The 27,039-nt window shown below is 34.7% G+C and overlaps 1 protein-coding gene across 1 annotated transcript in view; it reads left to right on the top strand.

The window, feature by feature from the left end:
- Positions 1–27,039, top strand: part of LOC140447424 (venom carboxylesterase-6-like) — a 78,370-nt gene that overhangs the window by 46,240 nt on the left and 5,091 nt on the right. Inside the window, exons 8-11 of the mRNA XM_072540066.1 lie at positions 4,247–4,430; positions 9,942–10,108; positions 15,196–15,325; positions 26,337–26,475. Coding sequence (XP_072396167.1) covers positions 4,247–4,430; positions 9,942–10,108; positions 15,196–15,325; positions 26,337–26,475 — 620 coding nt within the window. The remainder of the gene's footprint in view (positions 1–4,246; positions 4,431–9,941; positions 10,109–15,195; positions 15,326–26,336; positions 26,476–27,039) is intronic.

The raw sequence follows: 27,039 nt of genomic DNA, 5'->3' as shown, positions 1-27,039 counted from the left end.
TTCAATTAGTACTGTCGTAAATATTATTAAATTTATCTGACTTGGCCTATTGTTAAGACCGGTCCGGAGCGATAAGCAAACAGAGTTGGTCTTTTGACAATTAACACTGACTAGATGGTACTCCTATAATAAAGCAAAGGATCCACAAAATTTACAATCATTTCGACAACAAAAACATAAAAACGGATGTAAAATATATTGCTTTGCCTAATATACCCGAAATTAATATTTTCAAATGAGTTTTAAAATAAATTAAATCTATTTTAATTGCTAAGATTATAGAAAAACAAACATTAATAATAATTTGTTGTTCTGAAAAGAACCGTTTTTTTTTTTTAATCGTAACATTTGTAGATTTGATGACAGTATCATTCCACACATAGTTCTGTTTCGCTATCGCTATTCTCATCTAAATTAATTATGATCGGTTCAATTATATTATGATCTACATGAACATATGAATTTGCTTTACTTATTACGTGTCGGACAGAATTTTTGCAACTACTTGGAAGAATATCATTGACACATTTTCTTATGAACTCTATAACGTTGGAGAAATATTTTATGACCTCACGTTAGACTTGAATTCGTGCCACATAGGATCTATGGGATTAAACATACAATATTAGGGTGGAAGCCGCAGCACTGTATGTCCCATTTCCTCTGCCAATGTATCACAAACATATACTTTTTTATAGAAAATGCCTTTAAAACTAAAAGCTCTTGTTTGGTGTAACATTCTTCAAAATACATATCATTCGTCTTAATGTAATTTTGAATTTTCAATTAGGGATTATTCGAGTTTGGAGCCTTACTTAGTTGGCGACTGTTATAACTTGCATTGTTCATTACTATCACGCTATTCTGGGAATGTTTGGCATAAGATTATTTTTGAACCATTCTTCAAAAAGTTCTGCCATTGTTTCTTCATGGTAGTCGACGCATTAGTCTTTAATATTCTTTGCAGAAAGCCACAGGGCATTTTGGAATCCAACCATTTTTTGATCCAGCATGTAAAATCGTTATTCTTTTCCCTTTATTTGACGGAGCTTTTGTCTTAAATTTACCGGAGGAATCGGCAAATCCTTTATGTCTCGTTGAATGTGTGTCAAACCATGTCTCGACGAGATAAATTATCGGACGATTTTCAGAACGGAATTTTCTTATCGAAGTTATATACTCATAACGCCATTTTTGTAATCTATAAGATTCCAAAATTACTTGCCTTTTGTCAATTATACGATATCGAAAGCCCATACTTTTCAAAATTTTCCCTAATCTGGTGAGGCTACAGCTTATTTGGGTTTCGTCAACATTGAGCCGTTGCTTCAGAGCTCTTAATACAGGTATGCGTTGCTCTTTGTACATGGTATAGACTTTTCGACGTGTTAAGTTCTTATCGGCTTCGTCCATATATTTGGTGAAACTGGAATCTTTACGTTTTTTTCTTGTTTCTATGGGATTTGATGTAATTCTTTTTACTGTGATCAGAGGTATTTTCGTCAAATCGCATATTTCACTCGTAGCGAAAGTTATATCAAGTCCTCTTTTAAGTCAAGGTAGTGTATATAGTTTTTACAATTTGGTTTGCATCTACAGATAAATGTTTCTTCTTTACCGGAAACTAGAAGAAGTCCCATTGTTATTATCCCACGGACGACATATAATGATAGAAAACTTAAGTAATAAAATGACTAATATTACTTAACACTTTCCGTGATACATAAAGACAAACAAATTTTATCAAGAACTAGTATTTAAATACTGGTTGGTGTTCAGTTTTATAAACTTAAATACCTGAATATTATATAAATACCTGAAAACCACTTAAAAGGTGATTAGCAAACCCGTCGCGCACTACCATCGAATTCGAAAAACCGTCTCATCAGTACAGTTTCGTTAATTTATGCCTTATCTGTATTAATGAAATTTTAATGAGTTTGGATTGTACGCAATTAAATCAGCATTAAGAAATGAAGATTGACAAATTTTACAAGCAAACATGTTCAAATTTTACCTGAAACCGGACCTTTTATAGTATTATCCCTTAACCCAGGATGTTTATAGTCGGTACTAATTCAAGTCAACAATTTACTGTTAAACAAACTTTACACTTGTACATTGCACAAATTGTGTAATGTACAATTTTATGTTTATGGCATTCTATGATTGTTGGATAGGCCAAAATTGACGTTTCTTGGCTTATTTCAGTTGCCTCTGAAGATGCTCTAGGAAGCGAAAGTACTTGGGCAAGATTTAAACTGTGCTCGATGTATGCCTTTCATTTGATCAAAGTTCATGTATTCGAGCATTCAACCTTATATCAATATTATTTTGTTATTGTACAGTATACATGTTTTAATTGTACAGTCAGTTTTTTATACTGTATTGCTTATATTATTTTTTAAGAAATCTATGTGGTGTACAATACAGTGTTAATTCATCTATATTCGTTTTGATAAATTTTTTAAATTAAAATAGGTTATTTAGCACAGTATTATTAATACCACAGTACCGAATTTTGTCTCTCTCTGTATAACGATCTCTCCTTATAAAGATTAAAATTCCCGGTACCTTGCATATCGTTATAGAGAGAGAGGACTGTATATATATATATATATATATATATATATATATATATATATATATATATATATATATATTGAAATGATTTCAATATGTTAAAAAGGATACAACTTAAATGGATTTTTATATGAGTTTGTTGTTCATGAATTTCATGAAGCCATCACAATGTGGGTTCGACTCTGAAATAAAAGAGAGAAAAAGATTAGTAAATTGTTAAATAAATTAATTTTGACTTACCTGGTATAGTGTTAATAATTTCTGAATAGTATAGTTGCCTAGTGTATAGGTGAATCGTCTAAACCTTAAAAAGAACAAAAAAAGAAGAATTCTTAAAAAATATTTAAACATAGAAATTTAAAAAAAACGTCAGAAAATAAACTGTCAAGCAAGTCTGTGGGAGCTAAATTAATAGGGGTTTTGTTAAATAAGAAATTACAATGATGTGGAGATGAAAAGAATAAATTGTATTAGCATTGTAATAGAATAAGTTTTATATCTGAACATTTTTTTTTATAAATTCCCAAATTAGATGTGATTAAAGTGATTATGAGAAATTAATGTGGATTGACAAATGTGTCAGAACAGGACAGTTTTATGGTTTAAAAAAAAAGATGAAAAGAAAAAGAACGTTGGTTGCTGTTAGCAACGGAGAATAGGTTTTTTGGGGTGGCCGACGAGGATTTTTCGACGAAGAGGAGCCCTGAAACTGTGGAATAGGTCGGGAGTGTTTTTTTAACTCGTCTAATTAGAATTTTAGTTTTTCCACAGTTTCCACAGCAGAGATATCCAGAATTTGTTCCAGAGAGTAAAAGAAACAATTTGACTTTTAAATTATTATTGGAGTACAGAAATGTCATTTAAATTGAGAAAATTAAAATTCATGAATTAACATAATTGCGATAGGCCTTAAAAAATTGAAAATATTAATGATCATTAAATTAAAAATAGAATAGTACGTACCATAACTTCCGAAGAGAGGATTGATATTCCAGTTTCACCGATTATTTTGCGAGTAGTTAGTTTTCTTTAAATAAATCAGAACTGTTTTAAAGTGAGGTTGGATAATAATTTTGGGGATCATTTGAAATTTTGATTATATTTGAATGCAAGTTAAAAGTCAGCGGAATAAAGTGTTCAGTTTCTTTTTCTTTATAGTTCATTTAAACACTTTATAAAGTTGCAATATTTATTTAGTTTTTAGGTACTTGTAGAGAGTCTCCACATTTTGTAATAAATTTTTATTGTCACGACACTAAATCACATTAAGATTTATACGATTCCTATTTTTGTAAATTTTTAAAGGCAACCCAAGTTGCAGACGAATTTAATTGTTTATATTAAATTTGTTCAATATTAATAAATAACGTGCTTCATTTGGGTTAATTTATCAAAAGTCTAAAGTAAATTTTGGTTTAATTTCTTTTTGAACTCTACCAGGAGACTACAGAGTCGATGTCACACAGTGACAGATTGCTTAGAACACATAATTGAGCTAGCTGAGGTATATATTAAATTAAACAACGAACCACATATTTTAAAATTTACAACATTTATTATAAATAAAAATAAAATTAATAAAATACAACTTTTTCAATATATATATATATATATATATATATATATATATATATATATATATATTATTAACTTTCCTTTTCAGACACGTAAAATCGAATATACAAATTGCTTTCCTAACGTTGATATGCAGTGGTCTCCAGTAATTGAGTTTAATAACGACAGCAATAGTCTGGTACTTGGTCTAAGTCACGAGAAAGTAAAGAACGGACAGATCAATAGAGTTCCTATATTGATAGGCGTAAACTCACAGGAACTAATATTTTATGGTAAATACGAATTTCTATTTGTTATTTAGATTTCTATTTAGTGAAAATTTTTCTAAGGTGTACTACATAAGCTTCCACGCCATCCCATCATGAGGAAGCAAGTGGGCCCTACTTAATTCAGCGGTAGATATTTGTGTAGATGTTTGTGCTGTCGATTTCCTTATTGTGGACTTAATCGATTTCGTTTTTTGATATACATATATCTATATATACAGGGTGCACCAAACCTCTGGTTTTGTTGCACCCTGTATGTTGTATGTTGTAAACCTCTGGTTTTGTTTTGTTACGACTAAACTATGAAGTATATAAAAAAATTTGTACAGTAGGCGGTATTGTAGACTAGCGGGGAGCTTCGTACTATGTTTTCAATATTTTTAAAATTTAAGTAATATATTTAAAATTAAATAAAGTAATTTTATTATTTATTTTTTTTTATATTTTAAACGAGTTCAGTAAATTATTATGTTTGCTCCTAACATCTCTTGTTAACGTATTAACAAAACATAGAAGCATATGTTGTTTATTTATGACAAACCTGTCAAATTCAGACCAAATAATAATAATAAAATATAAATAACTATCATTTTACAATAAATTTAATTATTCTTCTTCTTAAGGTGCCCTCTCAATTACTGAAGGTTGGCTATAACTAAAGCAAATTGCTCTTTATCTTGAGTTGTTCTTAGTATCGAATGTGTGTCCGTATCTGTCCAGTCTCTTACATTCTTCAGCTAGGAGCATTTTCTTCTTCCTGGACCTCTCCTTCCTTTCAATTTCCCTTCCATTAGCAGTCGTAGGAAGTTGTATTTTTCTCCTCTGTAAATATGTCCTAGATAGCTCGTTTTTCAGGTTTTTACAATATTTGGGAATTCTCTCTCAGTCCCCCTTCTTCTCAGCACCTCGTTGATGGTCATGTGCTCTGTCAGCATCCTTCGAAAAACCCACATCTCTTACACGTCTCATACTTGTGATTCCGAGATTCCATGTTTTCACTCCGTATAGCAATATGGAATAAATGAATGTTTTTGCAAATTGGTATCGGATATTCAACGATAAGGTAGAGTTTATTAGCAATTCATTCTTTGAAAAGCGGACCTAGCATACTTTATACGAGCACGTATTTCAACTTCGTAGTCATGATCGTTTGTTATCCAGCAACCAAGATACTGGAATTTTTGTATAAGTTCTATCTGTATGTTGTAGATGCGAATATTAATCTTGGCATTTTGTGCACATGCAACGGCCATTACTTTTGTTTTATTTGTGTATATCTTCAGCTCCAGCCTACCTCCCCCTCTGGTTATGGCATTCAAAAGTCGTTGCAAACCCTCATCACTGTCCGCAATAATAACGGTGTCGTCTGCGTATCTTAAGTTGGTTTACATATTCTCCGTTGATTTTTATTCCTACTTCAATATTTTCGAGAGCATTTTGGAAGATCTTTTCGGAATATATATTAAACAATAGTGGAGAAAGTACACAGCACTGGCGAACTCCCCTTTTTATTGACATTTCTGACATGGTTTAATATACAGGGTGTTTTATTTAAAAAGACACAACTTTGGTTAATTCCATTATGTCGACTAACCCTGTATAATCGAATATATATATATATATATACAAGGATTTCCACAGTTTTCACTGTATTCCTTCACTCAACCGTTTTCTCCAATTTTTCCTGTTTAGCCAGTCCCCTTCCTGTAGGTTTCTTCTACTCATTGCTTCGTCCACCTCATCTCTGAAAGATCTTCGGGGTCTGCCACTCTTTCTTCTTCCTATCGGGCTCCACTCTGTTATTCTATTTATCCACCGATTTTGGTCTGCTCTTCTGACATGTCCGTACCATGTTAATCTCTTCTGTTCGATGTAGTCTATTATGTCGGAGTTCATTCCCATTCTCCTCTTAATCTCCATGTTATTTATTCTGTCTCTTCTTGTTACTCTGCAGCTTCTCCTTAGGAATTCCATCTCTGTTGCTCTTATTTTGTTTTTGGTTTTCTTATTTATTGTCCAATTTTCACACCCATAAGTGAAGATACTTCTTGTCATGGTATTATATATTTTTTTCTTTGTTTTCATGCTGATGTTCTTATCCCATAGTACCGGGTTCAATTTTCGTATGCAGTCTCTTGTTTGTCCTAGTCTATTTTTTATCTCTTCCTCCGTTGTTCCTTTGTTTAATATTATGAAACCTAAATACTTATACTTGTCTGTTCCTTTGATTTGTTTACCTTCGTCTATTTCCAGCTGTTTTATTTCTGTATTCTCCGTTGTTAGGTATTCAGTTTTCTTTAGGTTTATTTCCATCCCATTCTTTGTATATTCCTGCTCCAGTTTTCTCATCATAAAACTGAGGTCATCCTCGTCTTGTGCGATCACTATTTGGTCGTCGGCAAAACTTAGCGTATATAGATATTCGTTCCTTACTGGTATACCCATTCCTTCGCACTTTCTTTTCCATGGTTTCAGGGTTTTTTCCAGGAATATTTTAAACAGGGTGGGGGATGTGGAGCAACCCTGTAGTAGTCCCTTTGTCGTCTTAAATGGCCTGCATATTCTATTGCCCGTTTTGATAGCTACTTCGTTATTCTTGTAGAGTGCTTTTACCGCGTTTATTAATCTTCGTGGAACTTCGATGTCTTCCATTGCTTCCCATAGCTTGGTTCTAGGTATTGAGTCATATGCCTTCTTAAGATCAACAAAAGCCAGATGGACGGATCTATTTTTGGCCATTCTTTTTTCTATTAGTTGTTCGACCGTGTAAATGTGATCTAAGCATGCTTTCCCCGCTGTGAAACCTGCCTAATAATTGTATGCTGATGTATAATCGAAAATAATTGTTAATTATGGACGTTTTTATTATCAATTTTTATATACCCGTATTTGAGCCGTTATAAAAGAAAACAGATATAAAGATAATAACGAATTACCGCTAGGGAAGCACTTTTTGCGCTACAATTATGCCATTACAAAAATGCCGTGACTTCGTGGACTTCGAAAAGGCATTTCATAAAGTATAGCAAGTAAACTTAATGCTTTTTCTTCTTCTTCTTCCTCTTTATAAGCAATTCTGCTTGTTCATTGGCGGATTAATACCTCTATGGAAGGTTGCCACTCCATCTTATGCTCGGTCGTCCGATACTTCTTCTGCCGATTGGTGACTTATCTCTTGCTATTTTGACGACACGGGTCTCCTACATTCTGCATGTGGTTATTCCATTCTTTTTTTCTATTTTGTGTCCATTCATCTATACACTTTACTTTACATTTTCATCTAATGTCTTCACTTCATCTTCATCTTTCGATCTCTCAGCGTATTTCTCGATTCTTCTCAGTACTCTCATCTCTGCCGTTTCTAGTAGCCTTTGCGTTGTGGCTGTGTCGGATTCTTGTTTCTGAGGCATATATCATTGTTGGTCTTACATCGGCTTTATAAATTCTTGACTTTATCTCAGTGTTAATGTGTCTGTTGCGCCATATAGTGTTATTAAGGCATCCTGTCTATTTGCTTTTTGTACTTGCTCTCTCACTTCTTTGTCCAGGTTTCCATAGCTAGACAGTGTAATTCTCAGGTATTTTATTTCCATTACTTGTTAAATACTGATGCCATCAATTTCTATGTTACATTTGGTTGAATCTTTGCTGACTACTATTGTTTTAGTTTTCTGAGATGATATTTTCATATCAAATTCTTTTACCCTTATGTGAAATCTGTGGACCAGCCTTTCCACACCATCTTCAGCTACGCTATCAATATTGTGTCGCCTGCGTAATAGAATATTTTTATTTCTTTGTTTCCCATTCTGTATCCTCTTCCTTGTTAACGCTTTTGATGATTTTATCCATGATCAAATTTAAGACCATAGAGCTCAATGAATCTCCTTGTCTTATTCCGCTGTCTATTGCTATAGGTTCTGTAAGTTTCCATCTATTCTGACTTTCATTTTGTTGATTTGATAGATGTTTTCGATATTTCATAAGATAGTTTAGTTATAATACTTAGGGGAGCTTCTCTATTATACAGAAGATGGATTACATCTTTGAGTCTTATTCTGTCAAACGCTTTCTTTAGGTCAATCAGACACAGAAATGCTGGTCTATTATACCCTAGTGATTTCTTAGTAATTTGCTTTATAACGAATATTGCATCTGTACATGATCTTCCACTACAAAAACCCTGTTGTTTATCTGGTAAACTTATCCTCTGATTTAGCGTAGTATTTAACAAGTTTATACCTCTGTAGATTTCTGGCTGTTTTTTATCACCGTTTTTAAATAATAGAAATATTTCGCTCGTTCTTCATTCTTTCGGTATTATATGGTGTTTTATAATGTTATTAATTAATGTTGTTAATTGTTCTGTCATTGCTGCTCCACAATATTTCAGTAACCACTTTGGTATCCCGTCTTTACCTGCTGCTTTTCTGTTCTTTAGGTTTTCAAGTATTTGCCGAACTTCCTGTACATTTATATTAAGTACGAAAATCTCCATACAACGAGGAGTCAAACAAGGTTGCATTTTGTCTCCAACATTATTCAATGTTTGCTCCGACCAATTATTTACAAAGACACTTGAAAGGCAGCCATATGAAATAAAAATCAACGGGGAACTACTTAATGTAATTAGATAGGTGAAAGATACAGTAATTCTGTCAGAAAATATTGAAGGTCTAAATTCTGCTTAATCGTTTTCGCGAAGTAGGAGAGGAAATGGGCATTAAAATAAACTGAAACAAGTCCAAAGGAAGCACTAAGGAGGGCCCACAAATATAGAGAATTGCTAAAAATTGTTATACACAGGAAAAATGTCTTATCTGGGACATTGTCCCCCCTTTTTGTAAGAGGAATCGATATAAAATACTACAACTGATTTTTAAATGCAAAATAGAAGATTGTAGAGGTGTAGAAATAAAACAGGGGTCTTGAAAAACCTTCGCAATGGTGGTAGCTAACGTCGGATAATTCTGATATGGTACGTGAAGAAGAATAACAATCTAAGGAGGTGGCAAACAAAGATGTGACAAAACGAGGTGCTGTAAAAAGTAACAAGAGTGTAGCAGAGCAATTAATGTCTTTTTAGAAAGTCAAGGCAGTGACGAAGAAGTCGATATAACAATATTGGATAGTTGTATGAGGATAAGGAGATTAGTGTCAATAAAACAACGTGTAGACTAGACCAGATCTTAGTCAATATAGCTCCAAATATTATGGAAAAGATGGCTGAGACTAGGAGAAAGCTGCTAATGATAATATAAATTGACCTAGCAAACTCAGGGAGAGAGCCGGTGACTTTGGGAGGTTTAAAAAAAGTGATCAAGACAATAAAATACTGTAGAAACCGATCGAGTTAAGATAAGGATTTTATAATACAAAGGAAAATATTTATTGCTTGATCTGAGGGTGCAACCCAAGGTATTTAACAAGTTGACTCTCTTCTAATCTATGAACATTCTTAAAAGCAAAACATCAATAGTAAGTATAACATCAATTATTATAAACTATAATTTTTAGGAGCTCCACTCATAAAAATACTTTGCGACGGTTTCGATTTAGATTATTCTATGATTATAAATGAAAACTTAAGGATGAAGAGTGAAAACAGGAAAACAGCAGGAACAGAGATACGGGAAATATATACCAACTTCACACTGCGTTCTGACGTAACGACTTGTATTAACGTAAGTTTTGTTTTGTTTCAACTACACTATTTGATACATTTTATTGTTCCTTTCACTCTGCTGTAAAATTTCACTTTGCTATCTTGGATTTTAGAGTTGTTTTTTTTTTTCTTCATTATCCATCTTTTACAAGGAGAACACTAAAGCAGATCTGTGTGGCTCAAAGTGCGCTGGAGCCTGGTATGTTGAGCGTTTCACTCCGGGAAAAGATCAGGAGTGGCTTATGCTATAGAGACAATAGCAACACTGAAGTGGAACTGGGCAGGTCACATGGCTCGAATGACAGATATGCACAAAGCGGATACTGGAATGGAAACCAAAAGATGATGCCTACTGAGCAGAAGTCGTCCACCAACAAGTTGGACTAATGATCTAAAACGTTGTCATATGAATTGGATGCAAGAAGCATAAGATCGAAACAGATGGAAAATTATAAGTTAGATCTATGTCCAGTAGTGAACAAGCGAAGATTGAATGATAATGACCCATCTTTCGCATTCACATGTAGGTGTCACATCGAAGATAAAAATGAAGAAGCATACAACAGACCCGAAACATCTTATTTGTTGTTGGTCAGCTAAGTTCCGTAAGAGATTTGTATGCTTACTAACCTCCTTAATAAGGTCTATGAAACAGGAGAGATACAGAATGATTGGCTGACTTTTACTTTCATTGCAGTACTTAAGAAAAACAATGCTGAAGAATCTAAACATCGTAGTCAATAAGTTTAATAACCCATACAACAAAATTATTTTTAAAAATTATACACAGCTATTTAAAAAAAATTAGTTCCCAGCAGAAGTAACATATAGTCTGGATTTCGTAATGTAGTGGGAACTAGAGGGGCTTTATTCTGTTTAATTGTATTAATACAAGGCTGTTTAGACGTGAATAAAGATGTAAATGCCTACTTTATGGATTGTGAAAAGGCGTTTGACGCAGTATTGCTCGTCTAACCGTCTTTTAAGAGCAGCGGTGAACAAAGTTTAAATTTAACCTTCGAAAGAAGATGGCAGTTAGATGAGCTTTGGGGACATTTAACAGCCTTCACACTGCAGCTTAAATTATTTTCCAGATGTATAGAGAAAAATGAACTTACCCATTTTCCCAAAATTAGTAGTAGTATGAGACCTCTCTCAGAAGAAAACTTACAAAGGTTTGTTCAAAAACTGAAGAAACGTTATGAGGAATTAGAAAAAAGATTTCTAGATTTTAATGAAATCGTACCGTCGCTTAACATTTTTTCCATGCCTTTTAATGTCAACGTCGATTAAACGCCCGCCAACCTTTAACTTAAACTAATAGATATACAATGCAATACCCATTTAAAGTAACTTTTTCTTAAAAGTAGCAAATTAGAATTTTATAAGGCCATTTTTAGGATACAATAGCGAAATATAGTTGCCCACACCGAAAAAACAGTGGCTGTGGCTATATTTGGTACAAGTTATTTGTGCGAACAAACATTTTCAATAATGAAACTAAGAAAAAATTGTATTAGTATATACTATATACAAGTGTATGGTAAAAATGCAGCCGAATTATGACGAAATCATGCAAAAACAAAAACAGTTCCACATGTCACATATCCTTATAAAGTCTAGTTCGGCTCTACCTTTTACATCACAGCTAACATCAAATTTTAATTAATTACCTACGATTGCTTTTGTATTTCAATCGTTTATTTTATATTATTGCACAATAAAAGTGTTTTCTAGACCAAAAATTAATAGAATTCAGATACGGCAACATCGAAGAAATATACGAGCATATAAAGGCGAGTACAAAACAAGCAGCATTCGAAGCACTTGAAGAGAAAGAACATATAACAAATAAACAGCACTATTAAAATATAAATGAACCAACAAAAAGAATAACTGAAAAAAAAACAACTATACAGAAAATGGCTGACTACAAACAACGATGAAGTTTATAAAGAATATAGAGAAAAAGATAGAGTAGTAAAAAAGCAAATAACACAACAAAAGAATGAAGAATGGGAAAGAACCTGCTTAAATATTGAAACATACATAGGAGGTACAAGAACTTCGGAGTTATGAAGAGTACTGAGAGAAGTGAAACAAAACTTAAAAGAGAAAATTAAATTGGGAAATATACAGGACAAAGAATGGAAGGACTATTACAAGGAACTGTTAACAGAACAAAGACCAAAATTCATTGGAGAAGAAAACAGGCGAAGACGAAGCAGATCTCCACAACAAGAAATAGAAATAACAGATAGGGAAATGAGAACGGACATAAAAGCCATCAAAAATAAGAAAGCACCGGGACCTGGAGGCATATCACCTGAGCTTATAAAATACGGCTCAAAAAAATTACACCGGATGATAAAATGGATATTTCAGAAAGCCATAAATGAAAAAAAGCTCCGAAAGGAATGGGCGGAGGCATATATGACATCTATATTTAAGAAAGGAGATAGAAAACGATGCGAAAACTACAGAGTAATAAGCGTAATATCATCAATAGGAAGATTATATGGGAAGATACTGCGAGAAAAGATAGAGCAAGCGATAAAATGTAAAATCGGGGAGGATTAGACAAGCTTCACGGCAGGAATATCATGCATAGATTACATTATACACACTGGAACAGCTGTTGGAAAAGAAAAAAGCAATAAATAGAGATATACATTTGGTATATATTTGGTATGATATACAAGGTCAAAACTATGGGAGACAATGTACAAATTATAAATACAGACGGAACTCATAGAAGCTACAAAAGCTCTGTAAAAAGAAAATAAAGTATCCATTAAAATGGGAACAAGAATCATAGGAGACGTCACCACAACAAAAGGGTTCCTGCAGGGTTGTTCCATATCTCCTACCCTATTCAAAATATACTTAAAGAAAGCCTTGACTACATGGAAAAGAAAATGCGAAGGCATGGGAGTACCGGTACGAAACGAATACCTATATACGTTAAGCTTTGCTGATTGATGACTGATGATCAAGTAGTGATTGCACAAGACCAAGAAGATCTCAGTTACATGATGAAGAAACTGCAAAAAGAATATACCAAGGCTCGCCTAGATATTAACCTCGCTAAAACAGAGACATATAAAATCTACAGATTGACGACAACGTAACAATCAAAGGAAAGGATACATTCAAATACTTGGGGTTTATAGTCACGAAAAAGGCAAAAATTAAGCAAAGATTAGGACAAACAAGAACAGCAATCCGACAACTTAACTCACTAAGGTGGGATAGACACCTAAATATGAAGACAAAAACACAGATTTACTAAAACATTAAAGCGAAGTATTGTTCCATCTGGGGCTAAAAATTGGATTGTAAACAAGAAAAACAGCAGTAAGATAGTAACAACAGAGATAGAATGCCTGCGAAGATACTACAGAATAACACAAATGGAATGGATAGGAGAACTAATGACGAAATAAAGCAAAGAACATCAATAGAAACAGACATACTAACATACTAACTATAGAAAAAAAAAGACTAAAGTGGCAAGGACATGTAAGAAGAACTAGCGACAGCAGATGGATAAAGAGAATAACCGAATGGAGCCCCATAGGAAGGAGGAAAAGAGGAAGACCCCGAAGATCCTGAAGGAACTAAGTCGACGGTGTCATGAGTAAGAAAGGCATAAACGATGGAAAAAGGAACAACAGAGAGAGATAGAAACGGTTGAGCGAGTAGAATCCCTGAATATATAAAAGTGTTTTCAAAAAATCAATATATTTATTTCAGCAAACAACATAACCAAAAATGCAAAGCTTGGCCTGCCATATATTTTTTTAGTAAATATTGGCACGCGAAAGAAAAAGTTTCCCCATCCCTGAGCTAGAGTGTTATTATAAATGTGGATTCTGTTTTTTTTTTATTTGTTAAAGTAAAACAATGTAAATATTTGAGGTATTTGATGTAAACTACACGAATATACCACAGGTAGTCTTTTGAAATGCTTCATAGACTTTAGGAAGGCCTTTGACCGAGTGCAGCATATGAAGTTAATAGATGAATTAAAAAACATCAATTTCGATAAAAAAGATGTTGAGTTTATTAAGGCTATATACTGGAACCAGAAAGGCTATATACTCACAGGTCATATTTAGAAAAGCCTTATGGGAAAGAAAAGAGTGAATAAGAATTGGTGGAGAAATCATAAACACCATGAGATTTGCAGATAACACGGTAATTATGGCTGAGAGTATAGAAGAACTACAAACTTTACTAGATGCAATAAATAGTGAATGCATTCAAATGGGACTTGACATTAGCACAGATAAGACCAAATTTATGATAGTATCAAGGAGTCCAATAAATAATGAACAACTAACTCTTGGTGGACAGCAAATAGAGAGAGTGACAAAATATAAATATCTGGGAGCTTACATCAACACAGAATTAGATCCAGACCAAGAGATTAGGGTACGAATAGAAATGGCAAGGGCAGCGTTCTTAAAATTCAAGCAACTGTTCTGTAACAAAAATCTGAATACTGCGCTGAGACTGAGGTTTGTTGAATGTTACGTCTGATCGCAATTATTGTACGGGGTAGAAACATGGATATTAAAAGCGCAAATAGTTAAGAAGCTTGAAGCCTTTGAACTTTAGATATACCGACGAATGTTGAAAATTCCATGGACTGACAGGGTCACCAATGAGGAAGTGCTGAGAAGGATGGGTCAAAACAAAAAATTGTTGAGAACAGTAAAAGTACGCAAGACTGTATACCTTGGACACATACTGAGGAATAATAAATATAGTCTTCTGCAGGTCATCATGCAGGGTAGAGTCGATGGCAAAAAGGGAATAGGTAGAAAGAGGAAGTCATGGCTGCGAAATATTCGAGACTGGACAAACATGACTGTAGACGAATTATTCCACGTTGCAAAAGACAGAGAAACTTTTAGAAATGTGGTCGCCAACCTCCGTTAATAGAGACGGCATAGGAAGAAGAAGTCTTTTTTTAAGATTGTGGTTATTTGTTTTTATTTGAATTAAACAATATGTTTGGTAATAAATATATTATTATTCTTCTAAGATAATTAATTTAATAGATAAAAATGAACTACAGTAATCTTATATTTTTTGCAGTCTGCTAGCGCTGCTATGTTCAACGTACCTTCACAAGAATATGCCGTGTTACACTCGGAGTATGCAGATACTTATTATTACAATTTTTCTTACCGCGGATTGCTTGGAAAAATGTCTTATCATGTTGACGGTAAGTACGTAACAAGTATTCAGCAGTTCTATCAACATCTAATTCTTCTATATTGGTTTATGTGTTGTTTTTATTTTGTTTTGCATTCTTCTCTTTTCTCATCGTTCAAGTAAATATCAAGTTGTTTTTTTTTCTGCCTATAAGTTCTTGTATTTTTTCCTGCTTCTGAGAAATTTTATTCAACTAGCATTTATTTGTGTTAGAGTGGAAATCTTCTAAAGACGGTACCAAGTGAATCGTACCTTGCGAGAGTTGGATTCAGAGTAGACGAAGCAGGGCCGCCGCTAAGGTATTAGTTGCCCGTGTGCAACTTAATATTTGCCGCCCCCCTTCCTACCCTTTAGACATACGTACTATTATTTAAAGAAATGTGCAGAAATACTTACTTGAACATTTAGACTAATCTCCATGATCCAACGTCCATATATTATCCTAATTTATATCCTAATGTATATCCTAATACCCCATCCTAATATCCTAATTTAAACGTCCTTTATCCTAATTTAATATCCAACGTCCAGAATATGTATATCCTAATATCCTAATTTAAACGTCCATTTAATTAAAATAAACCGTGAATAGAAACATAAACACATAAAAAAAACTGAAAACGCACTTTTCGGGCTTTCGTCTCGGTCCAATATCTGTCCAATGTCGCACACACTTCATGTTCTATAGATAACATTGCTAAAGCAGAAAGGCTATCTTACTTCATTGAGGATCTCAAATAGTTTTTAATAATCTTAAGTTTTGAAAACGAGCGCTCGCCCGTAGCTACAGTAACAGGTAGAGTTAGGAATATACGTACTATTATAGTTAAGTTGGGAAATATTGGTACAAGATTATTTTCGTAAATATATTCAAGAATATCACTAGGACTTTTTTCTGCGGAAAAAAATGGTTGAATAGCTTTAATTTTTTCATATAAATCGGTTGCACTAATGTCAGTCGCTGAGCTGTTTATGTCTGTAAGGGCTCAGAGCAGAGAGTTTTCTTCTGCAATCCAATGTGTTTACCACGCATATTGGCTCCATTATCGTAACCCTGTCCACGCAAATTATTAATATTTTTTATTTAATTCATTCAGTTTATTTTCTATAAATTCAAACAGACCTTGTCCAGTTACGTCAGTTACAGGAGAAAAGCCCAAGAAGTATTCAAATATCTGAACTGGTGTTGAAGTTGAAACACATCTTCTTACTACAATTGTTATTTGTTCTACGTGCGTTATATCTGGGGTACAATCTAATATGATAGAAAAACATTTAGATTCTCGAATTTGTTTTAGGATAACGTCCTGAACAGAGTTTGCCAATAAAACAATCAATTCATTTTGATGTTGCCATCCTAAATAATGTGGTATATTTGTACTCTTGGATTCCACACGACGAAGATGCTCTGACAATACAGCGTCAAACTTCATTTCATCTAACTGCAAATAATTTCCATTATTTGGTTCAAATAACTTATTGGATGATCCTCTAAAAGCTAAACATTGTTTAGATAAAAATTTCACAATTGATAATAATCTTTCAACAACAGCGTCCCAATGTTTTTTCTCCATTTCATATAATTTTTGATGAGCAGAGTCAACTGTTAATCCGTTTTTTAAAGCTGTAGATAGTTCAAACAGTTTTTGAGAATATTTTATATGAGCTGCACCGGATTCATGTCTTTTTAAAATAATAACTAAATGTTGCCAGTCACTTACCCCATTAATTCCACTAAGTAATTGTCGGCTGCTTTCATCACAACAAAACAGTTTACAAGGTGCACAAAAAACACTATTTAGTGATAATGAGTAAAGTAACCACGGGCGATGAATTTGGTCTTGATTAAGTAATGTGCGATAATAATAAGTTTCTGAAAATTTTCTGTTATCTGTATCTCTGGGGAAGTTAATTTTTGTAAATTGCTAAGGAAAATTTTCAACAACAAATTGAACTTAACTTGAATTCATATTTGCAGGCCATTTCCGGGATCATCTGAAACCAAGTATATGTTGGATGTTCATACACTGCAATCCAGATTAACTGGAACATTAATTTTTCTGTCTTGATTGATGGTTTCAGGTTTAGGCGTATCAGCATCAGCACTCGCACTATCGCTATTATTGTGATCAAATCCTCCGTCTCTATTCGCAGGAATATTCAATTGTTTGGTACTTTTTTCTATGGTTTGGACTTCGCTTTCTCCTCACTTTTTGCCTCTTTTATTTTTCTGTATTGAAAGCCTGAAAGTCGTTTTCTTTTTCTTTCGGACATTTTGAAATTATCACTTAAGAACGAAATCGGACGAATTTAACAAAATAAATCCAAAAACACTTCAAATAAGTTGTCCAAATAATGTTTCTCCAAATAATATCTAGCCGTAACGTTTATACGAATAAAATTGTTCTGATCTCGACGTTACTTCGAAATACAGTACCTACTGTGCAAAAGAAACTGGTACACTACTATATTTTACAAACAAAATCGTTTATCACTAGCGTGTCTAAATTTATCGAATTCTCAACTAAGACTGAACATAAGACATAATAATCCATCTATAAACATAACCGTAGGAACAATATTATAACAGAAACTTTACAACCACTTGCCTAAATTCTTGTAAAGTATCTACGTGTGGAATCCCAAATAACTGAAGTCCGAAAGCCGCCAGCCGCTTTGAATTAAAAAGTATTTCCGAAACTGCTTTATGACTGTACCTGCAAAAGGGCGGCAGTTCATACAATAAATAATATTTTCTGACATTTTTTTAGATTAGGATGAAAAAAAGAAGTATACATGATAAATGAAACGCATTTAAGTATTATCACGTACTGAATAATTATTATTGTTTGGAATATTAGAGTTCACAGAAATATCTGAATCATTACTATTTAATTATTTGAATTTATTTTCGTTTTAAAAAAGTATTATCATCAGTGAACTGCTTTTGGCCGCCCCTATTGTTGGCCGCCCGTGTGTGATGCACACTTGGCACACATGGTAGCGGCGGCCCTGAGACGAAGTACATCCAAACGCAATTTCCTTTTTGAAGGTCTTACCCTCGGATGCATCTATGGCACAATACTGATCTACTAAAACTACCTCTCGGCTTACGCGCGTGGCCCATCTTTGCAGACCGTTTTCTCGCGCGCGCAGCCACTCTTTATCTTTTCTTTTTGTCTGTGTTGCTTATGTAACTTATGTTTACCCCTGTTGTCTCTCTCTCTCTTTTTCTTTATGAAATATCTTTTCTTGTTGTCACAGCGTCCAGCACTTCTTTAAACTCATTTTCCCCTTCTCTTCCTACGGTCATAAAATTATGTGCTTCTAGGATACCCACTCTTGCATATAGCTCCGCTCTTTTATCATTGAACTTACTAAATTCGAACACACAGTTCTCTGTTTTGTCGCTTATTCTACAGTCTGCACAGCTATAAATAGAAGCCACCGTTAGAATGCAGTGCTGGTCTTACGGCTCGTATGCCGCTCATGTTCGCACAGGGGTAGGTGTGTGGTAGTTTGGCGATAGACTGAGAAATCAGGAGTTAAATAAGAGAAGAAAGACAAAAACAAATTAATTCCATAAGAAATGCCTTTATGCATAAATAATAATACCAATACATCGTAAATACTTATATACATATATACAAAAAAATGTAAGTAGTTTACCCGATACGACACGATAAATATATATACACAAAACACACAAGAAGATCACAACTGAAATCTACTGTACGTACAGTACTAAAAAACAATGAGCATTAAATTTGAGATATTTCTCGTTAATTAATACTAATCGCAATCCTTATCTAAATCGCCCTCATCTTCTAAATTATCTCCTATATCAACTATCACCGGTTCAATATCTTCCTGCAAATTATCCACTTCAAACATTTTTTTCTTCTACTTTCTTGATGTGGTTCACATAATTATGCCACTACTCTTTAGATACGCAATGGTAAGCTTATGTTATCAACCGTTTGACCGTTTTTTCGTTCTGCCGTAAAGCGACAGTCTTAAAATCTTAACGCCATATTTTTTCGCTATTGTTTCAATATTGTACCTGTCGTACTCGTCTCTAAATGCGGCCGCAGTATCCAGTATTTTACTTTTTAGGTAATCTTCCTAGAAGAAAATGTTCTTTTCGATTAACCAATCCTTGATTTGCCTTTGGTTTCACAATTTTTTCGGGAAATCAAATTTGCGGGATTGGTATGACGCGTTATCCAAAACGACAACGTTTTCTTTGTCTTTCGGCAAGTTTGGAATTAACGTCTTCTCAAACCATTCTTCATATAGATCCCCGTCCATTTTGTCGTGGTAATATGCGGTTACCTTCTTGACCAAGAAAGTTAATTCGGCCCATGCCACAAAACCAATTTCGCTTCTAGCATGAAGAAAAACAAACCGAGGACCTCTTTGCGTTGGAGGTTTCAGTTCAGTAGAGAGCTCTTTTATGAAGGCATCTCGTGGATTCTTGATCGTTGTATCCCTCCATTCCTTTTTGACTGAAGCACCGACGTTAGTCCAAGACTCATTAGTATAGACAAGGTATACATTATCCTTCTTCCTCATTGTTTTTATTTGTTGAGGTACTTATGTCTCCAGGATATGATATCTTTTCTTTTCATCATTATTGAATCTGGACCTCTTTTACCATATTTAAATTTAGTAGCCTACGACTACGATGTGGTTTTTAAAAAAGTTTTAGGTCCTCATCATCCTTCGCTCTGTTTATTATGCTGTCGATGGTTAGTGGTATGTTTTAAAAAAAAAATATGGACAATTTTCCTTATTCGAGATTTCACTTCCTGATCGTAGATTAGATTAGATTATGTGAGGTCGTTAAGGCCATGCGGCCTCACCGCACTTCGACCTATAGAGATCTTTTGTGCATACCTTAATCTAGTTAAACTCTAGAATGCCAATACTTCTGATGAAGTTGATTAGCTTCCTAGGTGACTTGTTTCCTATGTCAGAGGACGCCAGACTGACCTCTCCTAGGAATTTTAGTCTTTTGCAGAATAGTGCTACGCAGTTGCATAGTATATTATGTTCTGCCGTTTCTTTTTCATTGTGACAGAAACGACAGTTCTCACTATCTGATTTGCCCATCATCTTGAGATGATATCTCAGAGGGCAGTGACCAGTGAGAAGGCCAGTGACCATTTTGATATCTTTTTTACTCATTTCGAGAAGGCGGTTTGTTACAGTAGGCGACACTTTTATGAGCCTTTTTGCTTGCCTTTGTCCTGGTGTGTTAGACCAATATGATCTTAGTTGATTGAGTTCCCAGGTACGGAGTTCCTCTCTGATGTGGCTTTTCGATACTCCACAGAAGGGTTCCGGACCCTGGAGTGGGGTATTAGCTCCTTCTTTTGCGAGGCTGTCTGCTTCCTCATTTCCTGCAATTCCCTTGTGACCTGGCACCCACATCACAGTTACATTGTTGCGTTCCGCCAGCTTCTTGAGAGATTGTTTACAGTCCCAAACCAACTTCGACTCACATGTAAATGACTTTAGAGCCTGTAAGGCGGCTTGGCTGTCTGATAAAATAAGGACTCTTGCCCTACGGGTGTCTCGGTTGAGACATTCTTGGGCACTTATGTCTATAGCATGTATTTCTGCCTGGAAGATAGTTGGGGCGTTTCCAAGAGATTTAGATTTAGATTTAGCCTGAAATTGGGCCCAGTAACTCCCACTCCTGCCCTTTCATCTATCTTAGATCCATCCGTATACCATACGAGTGAATCTTCTTCCACTTTTGGTTCAATTTCTTCACCCATTTGGTGGTTTTTTATGACCACTTCAAAGGGTGTTTCAAAGTTGAATTTGACTGGCATAAAATCTGTCGGCATGTCCTTAGAATCCAATGGAATTTCTTCTAAGATTTTCAGGTGGCCAACTAGATCTCCAGGTTTCATTATTTGTGTCTGTCGCAGTTTTAAGGCGGTAGTTACTGCCTCCCTCCTTATGCAGAACTGCAAGGGAGGAAGGTTCAGCATCGCCTCTAGAGCTGCAGTGGGACATGTTGACATTGCCCCTGTGATTCCCAGACAAGCTAGCCGCTGCACTTTTTGAAGCTTGGCGTTAGATGTTGTTTGTTGTGTTTTTGGCCACCATACGAATGATGCGTATGTGACCATGGGCCTAATTATTGTTTTATATGACCAGAGAGTCATTTTCGGTTGTAGGCCCCAAGTTTTTCAAACGTCTTGCGGCAGGTCCAACTTGATTCTGATCGTAAGTAATCTCACGTGAACTGGACTGGAAATTGTTTTTCTTCCTTTTTTGTACCGGTTTTAATTCGCCTTTCTAGGCCTCTTCGCGGATGTCATAAATGTTGCGAACACTCGCACAACACATTTTCGAAACTTTTTCCACAGTAATAGTTAAGCTGTCATCATTTTTTAAGTTCCGATGATAGTTCAATACATTTAACACCACACATTATACTTGCACACTAAGAGTCATATCTTGTTTGAAATTCACGACAGATACTGGCAACGGCTCCATGATGTAGGTACTTTTATCCGCTTGCGAAAATGAAATAGAACTGAGCTCTCATAGTTTTTACCAACAAGTTTTTGGACTAATGGCGAGTAGCCAAATCGACAAGGAGACATGTTTGCTTGAGCATGGTCAATGGGGATTGAAACTGATTCGCTTCTCCCAATGACTTTATAATGATCTTTATTTCCTGGTAGAATTAAACGGACATTTGTTCAACAAATTAGGATGGCGATATTGTTACCATTTAGAGCGTACTAAGTCTTGTAATTACTTCCAATCCGAAGGACCACCCACTGGCGTGGGAAATAAGAACACAAGTAGTTCAAACAATACGTAATTTAATAATTAAATGTTACTAATTAATGTTACAACTAAGTTAATATCTAGCCAAAGTTTTAGCGCAAGTTCTTTATTGAAATAGTCCCGATCACCGCCTATACACTGATCCACGACACACTACAAACACAAGCACTGATACAGATTAAATATTACTACTAACTATTACTTCAACTATTACTTCAACTAAGGACGTTTTTTTATATATGAATAAACTTAATAACTAATGAGCGTTCAGCTTTTAACTCTAAGCTATGTAACGATAACTACAATGCGCGAGATAAAACTCTAAAAATAAGAAGCGACCAGCTTAGCTGGGATACAATTTGATACTGATTACGCGATAGTCTAAAAACTCTTAAACCCAAAATGCGTCGAATTATATCGAATTCGAAACTAAAAACTAACTAATATGCGAGCGACCAGCTAAGCTGGGGTACAATATTACTGACTTAAAATTCCGATTTTCAATACCTGACTATTGCAAGGGATTTTTGAGCGGCGGGGGACAACTTCGGATAAAACCGACCTTTGAATTTTTGTCTAACAGAGAAATTTTTGGAATTGGTCGGAGAAAGTTAATCTACGGAGCATCTTTTAAATACATTTTCGACTTTCATGAAAATTTACCTAGGTAGAAGTTAAGAATTGTAAGTTAATTGCTACCAGTGGCGTAGCAACACATTTCCCAAAGTTTACAATGGAATCTATTAAAAATTAATTAATAATATATGAGCTATAAAAAATTAGTTTTTTATATATTTTATATTTTTAATAGTATTTTTCTTCATGTTAGTGTTTTGTTCGACTATGTAATTCTCTTATTTATACATCGATGATTGAATCATAGTTTAGTTCAAACAATGATAGTCTTCTATACAACCGAAGAAAATAGTTGTGTGCGCGTATATTCCAGTGCTATGATATCCGGTCCTGATGCGCCGCTCAGGGCAAACCGGCAACGTGGTCAACCGTTCTCCGGTAATAAATGCATTGCCTATCTTATGTGCACTGCATTCTAACTGTGGCTTGTACTATAGCATCTATTACGATGCCTATACTCTCAAGGTATGCTTTAAATCAGTGATTCTCAACCTGTGGTCCGCGAACGGTTTTCATGTGGTCCTCGAAGTGAACAGTCATAAAATAATAATTAATTTAAATCTTGGCTCTTGAGACGTAAATTAATGCGTCGGCCTATTTTTTTAAGTCAAAACATTTCCAGACGACCAAACGCGTCTGAACACAGGTTCATTCCCTCAATCTTCCGCGTATTTTTCCTCACGCACCGGCACCGAATAGTTAGTTCCGTTATCTTCGTTTAGTTTCGGCCACTGTCGGGTACGTACAGGACACTGCGTCTTTAATCGCGCCCGCGCCACTACTCAGTGACTCAGTGCTGACTCAACTGTCAATTTTAGAGCGTGCGTGTTGTTTGCTTCGTGATTGTAGTTTACTAAAATAAGCAAACATATGAAACTTTCGGGTTTTTTTAAGAAGACGGATAGTGAGAACGTTAAAGCAGGATATTCCACCAGTAATATTGCCAGTGATAGCACAATATTAACTCAAACTGGTCCTAAAAGAAATGCTGCTAACCGGAAGTACAATCCCGACTACATAGCATGTGGATTTACATTCACTGAAGACTTTGGTGTCCAGTTACCTCAATGTGTAATTTGTGCGGAGGTATTAAGTAATGAGGCAATAAAGCCGGCAAAATTAACTAGACACTTTGAAACAAAGCATAAAAAGTTTGCCGGAAAACATGTAGATTTCTTTAAGGGGAAGGAGACGGAACTAAAATAGTCAAAAAATATCCTTAACATACTCATCTTATGATAAAGCTCTTTGAAGGCGTCATATCAACTTTCTCTTAGAATCGCAAAAACCAAAAAACCCTTTACTGTTGGTGAAGAATTAGTTTAACCATGTATCGTAGATGCAACTAAAGCAATTTTAGGTGATAAATACGCTAAACAAATGCAAAATATTCCTTTTTCCAATGACACCGTTAGTAGGAGAATTGAAGATATGGCATCAGATGTTGAAACCCAACTCCTAAAGAAAATGCATTCCTTAAGGATTTTTGCTGTACAACTTGATGAATCTACAGATATTACCAATAAAGCTATTCTTCTTGTTTATATACGATTCATAGATACAAACAACAAAAAATTATCTGAGGAGTTCCTGACCTCGATTGAGTTGCAAGGTAACACAACCGGAAAAGACATTTTTAAAGCCATTGACGGATATTTCACACTTAAAAATGTTTCTTAGAAAGACTGTGTAGGACTTTGCTCTGATGGTGCAGCGGCAATGACAGGTCACAAAACAGGCTTGCCAAGTTTTGTAAGGAAAGAAGGAAACCGTAATATTGTTTTAACACACTGTATTATTCATTGCGAAATACTTGCTGCCAAAAGATTAAGTCCCGACCTAAACAAGATTTTGACTACTGTAGTAAAGGCCGTGAACTTTATAAAAAGTAATCCTCTTAGTTCGAGATTGTTTGCTTTGTTATGCGAGGACATGGGATCCATTCATTTCAATCTCTTTTTAAATACCGAAGTTCGGTGACTGTCCAGGGGCTGAGTTTTAGCCAGATTTTATGAACTTCGAGAAGAAGTATGTATGTATCTTGATGAAAAAAAAAACCTGATTTAGCGGAAATACTGCGTGACGGAGAATTTATGGCCCAGTTAGCTTTTTTAGTAGATATTTTTGTACAGCTCAACATATTAAATCTAGGCCTGCAGGGACCATCTAAAACTGCATTTGACATTTGGAAAAAAATGTAGTCATTTAAGAAAAAATTGTTGCTATGGAAGTCCGAAGCTGGAAAAGGATCGTTTGAAATGTTCAACTTGTTTTCAGATTTTATCTCTGAAAATGAAGGCTTAAATGAGGATGTTTTACATTCACTGGTTAAGTCTGTGGGTGATTGATCCCTTTTTAGCTACCCACGATAATAATCTGTCTATTCAGGAAAATGAACAGCTTATTGAAATTTCATCCGATGATCATTTAAAAGTGATAAAATCTCACTGCGAAAATGTTGCAGATTTTTTGATAGGATTACTTGATGAAAGTCCACTGCTAAGTGAAAAAGCGTTGAAACTTCTTCTTTCTTTTCATTCCACTTATCCCTGTGAAGCATTATTCTCAATATTATATGTCATCAAGAATAAACACAGAAAAAGGTTGCTAAATTTGAATGCTCCTATGAGTCATCAAGGGAGTCATTAACGTCTTAATTTGGCGCTATCTATTCTACGACTTTTTATTTTGTTTTTTTTATATTCCTTTTGTCTTTCCCTATGTATTTTCTTTTTTTATTTTGTAAATAATAAATTCATTAGTAAAACTTTAGTGTTCATCTCATTTTACCTATTATTGGGAAATATTAATAATAATATCTAAGTGGTCCGCCAAGAATTCTGAGAAGTACAAGTGGTCCTCAGTGGTGAAAAGGTTAAGAACCACTGCTCTAAATGATCCATGTCCCGTAAGGAATTGCGTGAAGAAGTAGTTCGCACTTTTATATTTGCATTTTACCCACTTTTCCATAACCAGGATCAGATTTTCTGTTCGTGCAGCCCTTCGTTCGCCCGTTTACCTACTCTTCCTGCCATTTTGTAATAATTCCTACTCTTTTCTTCAACCTTCTATTGATTACTCTTGTCATATGTTTTGGTTCTCTCTTATACCTGCAGGTGTATTGGTGGTATTCCAGCTATAACTTGTAGGGCTATTGTCGATGTCGTTCTATCTAGTCTGAATTTTATAGTTTTATAGTTTTCTCTTTGCTATAGAGGTATCGTTATAGCGTGTCTTGTAAAGTTCTTAAATGTTCTGTTAATTGTCCCATATACATACTAAAACCCATCAATTTTATGGTAAATATCTTGATCATGGCAGACGAAGTAAATATGACTGTAGTCCAAATCCATGCTTTCTTAATATAGCAGAATAAATATTGTTACCAAATTACTGTCAAAGTGGTTTTAGTTTTTTCGGAGATCTCCTAAAAAATATTAATTGTTGTCGTCTAGGTTTTTCGTAGATTCCAGTCGTGTTTCTACATTTGAAGGCATCAGACCTACGTCCTGTTTTTAGTGCAGTGTTATATATGTATCACTAATTTAACAGCTATTTTTTTTCTGTAGGACAAACGGGGGTAGGACACTTCGAAGAAATTAGTTATTTTTGGAAAAATAATACACTTATTCGACAAACAATGCCGAAACAGGACTGGATGATTAGCGATCGAGTGATGGAGCTTTGGACACAGTTTATAAAATATTTGTACGTATTAGCGTTTAGATTTTTTAATAAAAAATTGAGATTTTGCTAATTCAATATTCCGATAATTTGAGATACTTTTGTAACTTTAGAAAATGTTAGAGTAATACTCACTTTTACAGCTCATGCTGTAACAAATTAGCGGGGTCAATCAGGTACTAACGACTATTTAAAGTCCAACTTAATGCATCATCATCAATAGCATTACACCTCTTCGTGAGTCTTTACCGCATTTACTATTATTTTATTTACAGAGCTCAACAGATTTTAAAGGCCTGGGTAAAATACAGTTAGTATAATACTTATATATTACAAAACTTGAATCAAGTGGGGTAGTTTCTTATCCAAACATGCTCCTAGCATACTAAATTGACTTACTGTTCTTCTCTATTCATTCCTGTTTCTTCCCAATCATGAATTGCCTTTTTTTTCTGAGATCTTCCTGTTCGCCATTAAACCATCTTTGTCTGAGTCGTCCTTTCCTTCTTTTCGTGATTGCGCCTCGCTTTAAAATCATCTTTGGCATCCTCTTCCTTTCCATTCACATCACGTATCCCATCCATCTGA

This window comes from Diabrotica undecimpunctata, chromosome 8 (genome assembly GCF_040954645.1).
Source record: "Diabrotica undecimpunctata isolate CICGRU chromosome 8, icDiaUnde3, whole genome shotgun sequence".
NCBI classification, from domain to species: Eukaryota; Metazoa; Arthropoda; class Insecta; order Coleoptera; family Chrysomelidae; genus Diabrotica; species Diabrotica undecimpunctata.
This window is presented reverse-complemented; position numbering and strand designations above follow the sequence as displayed.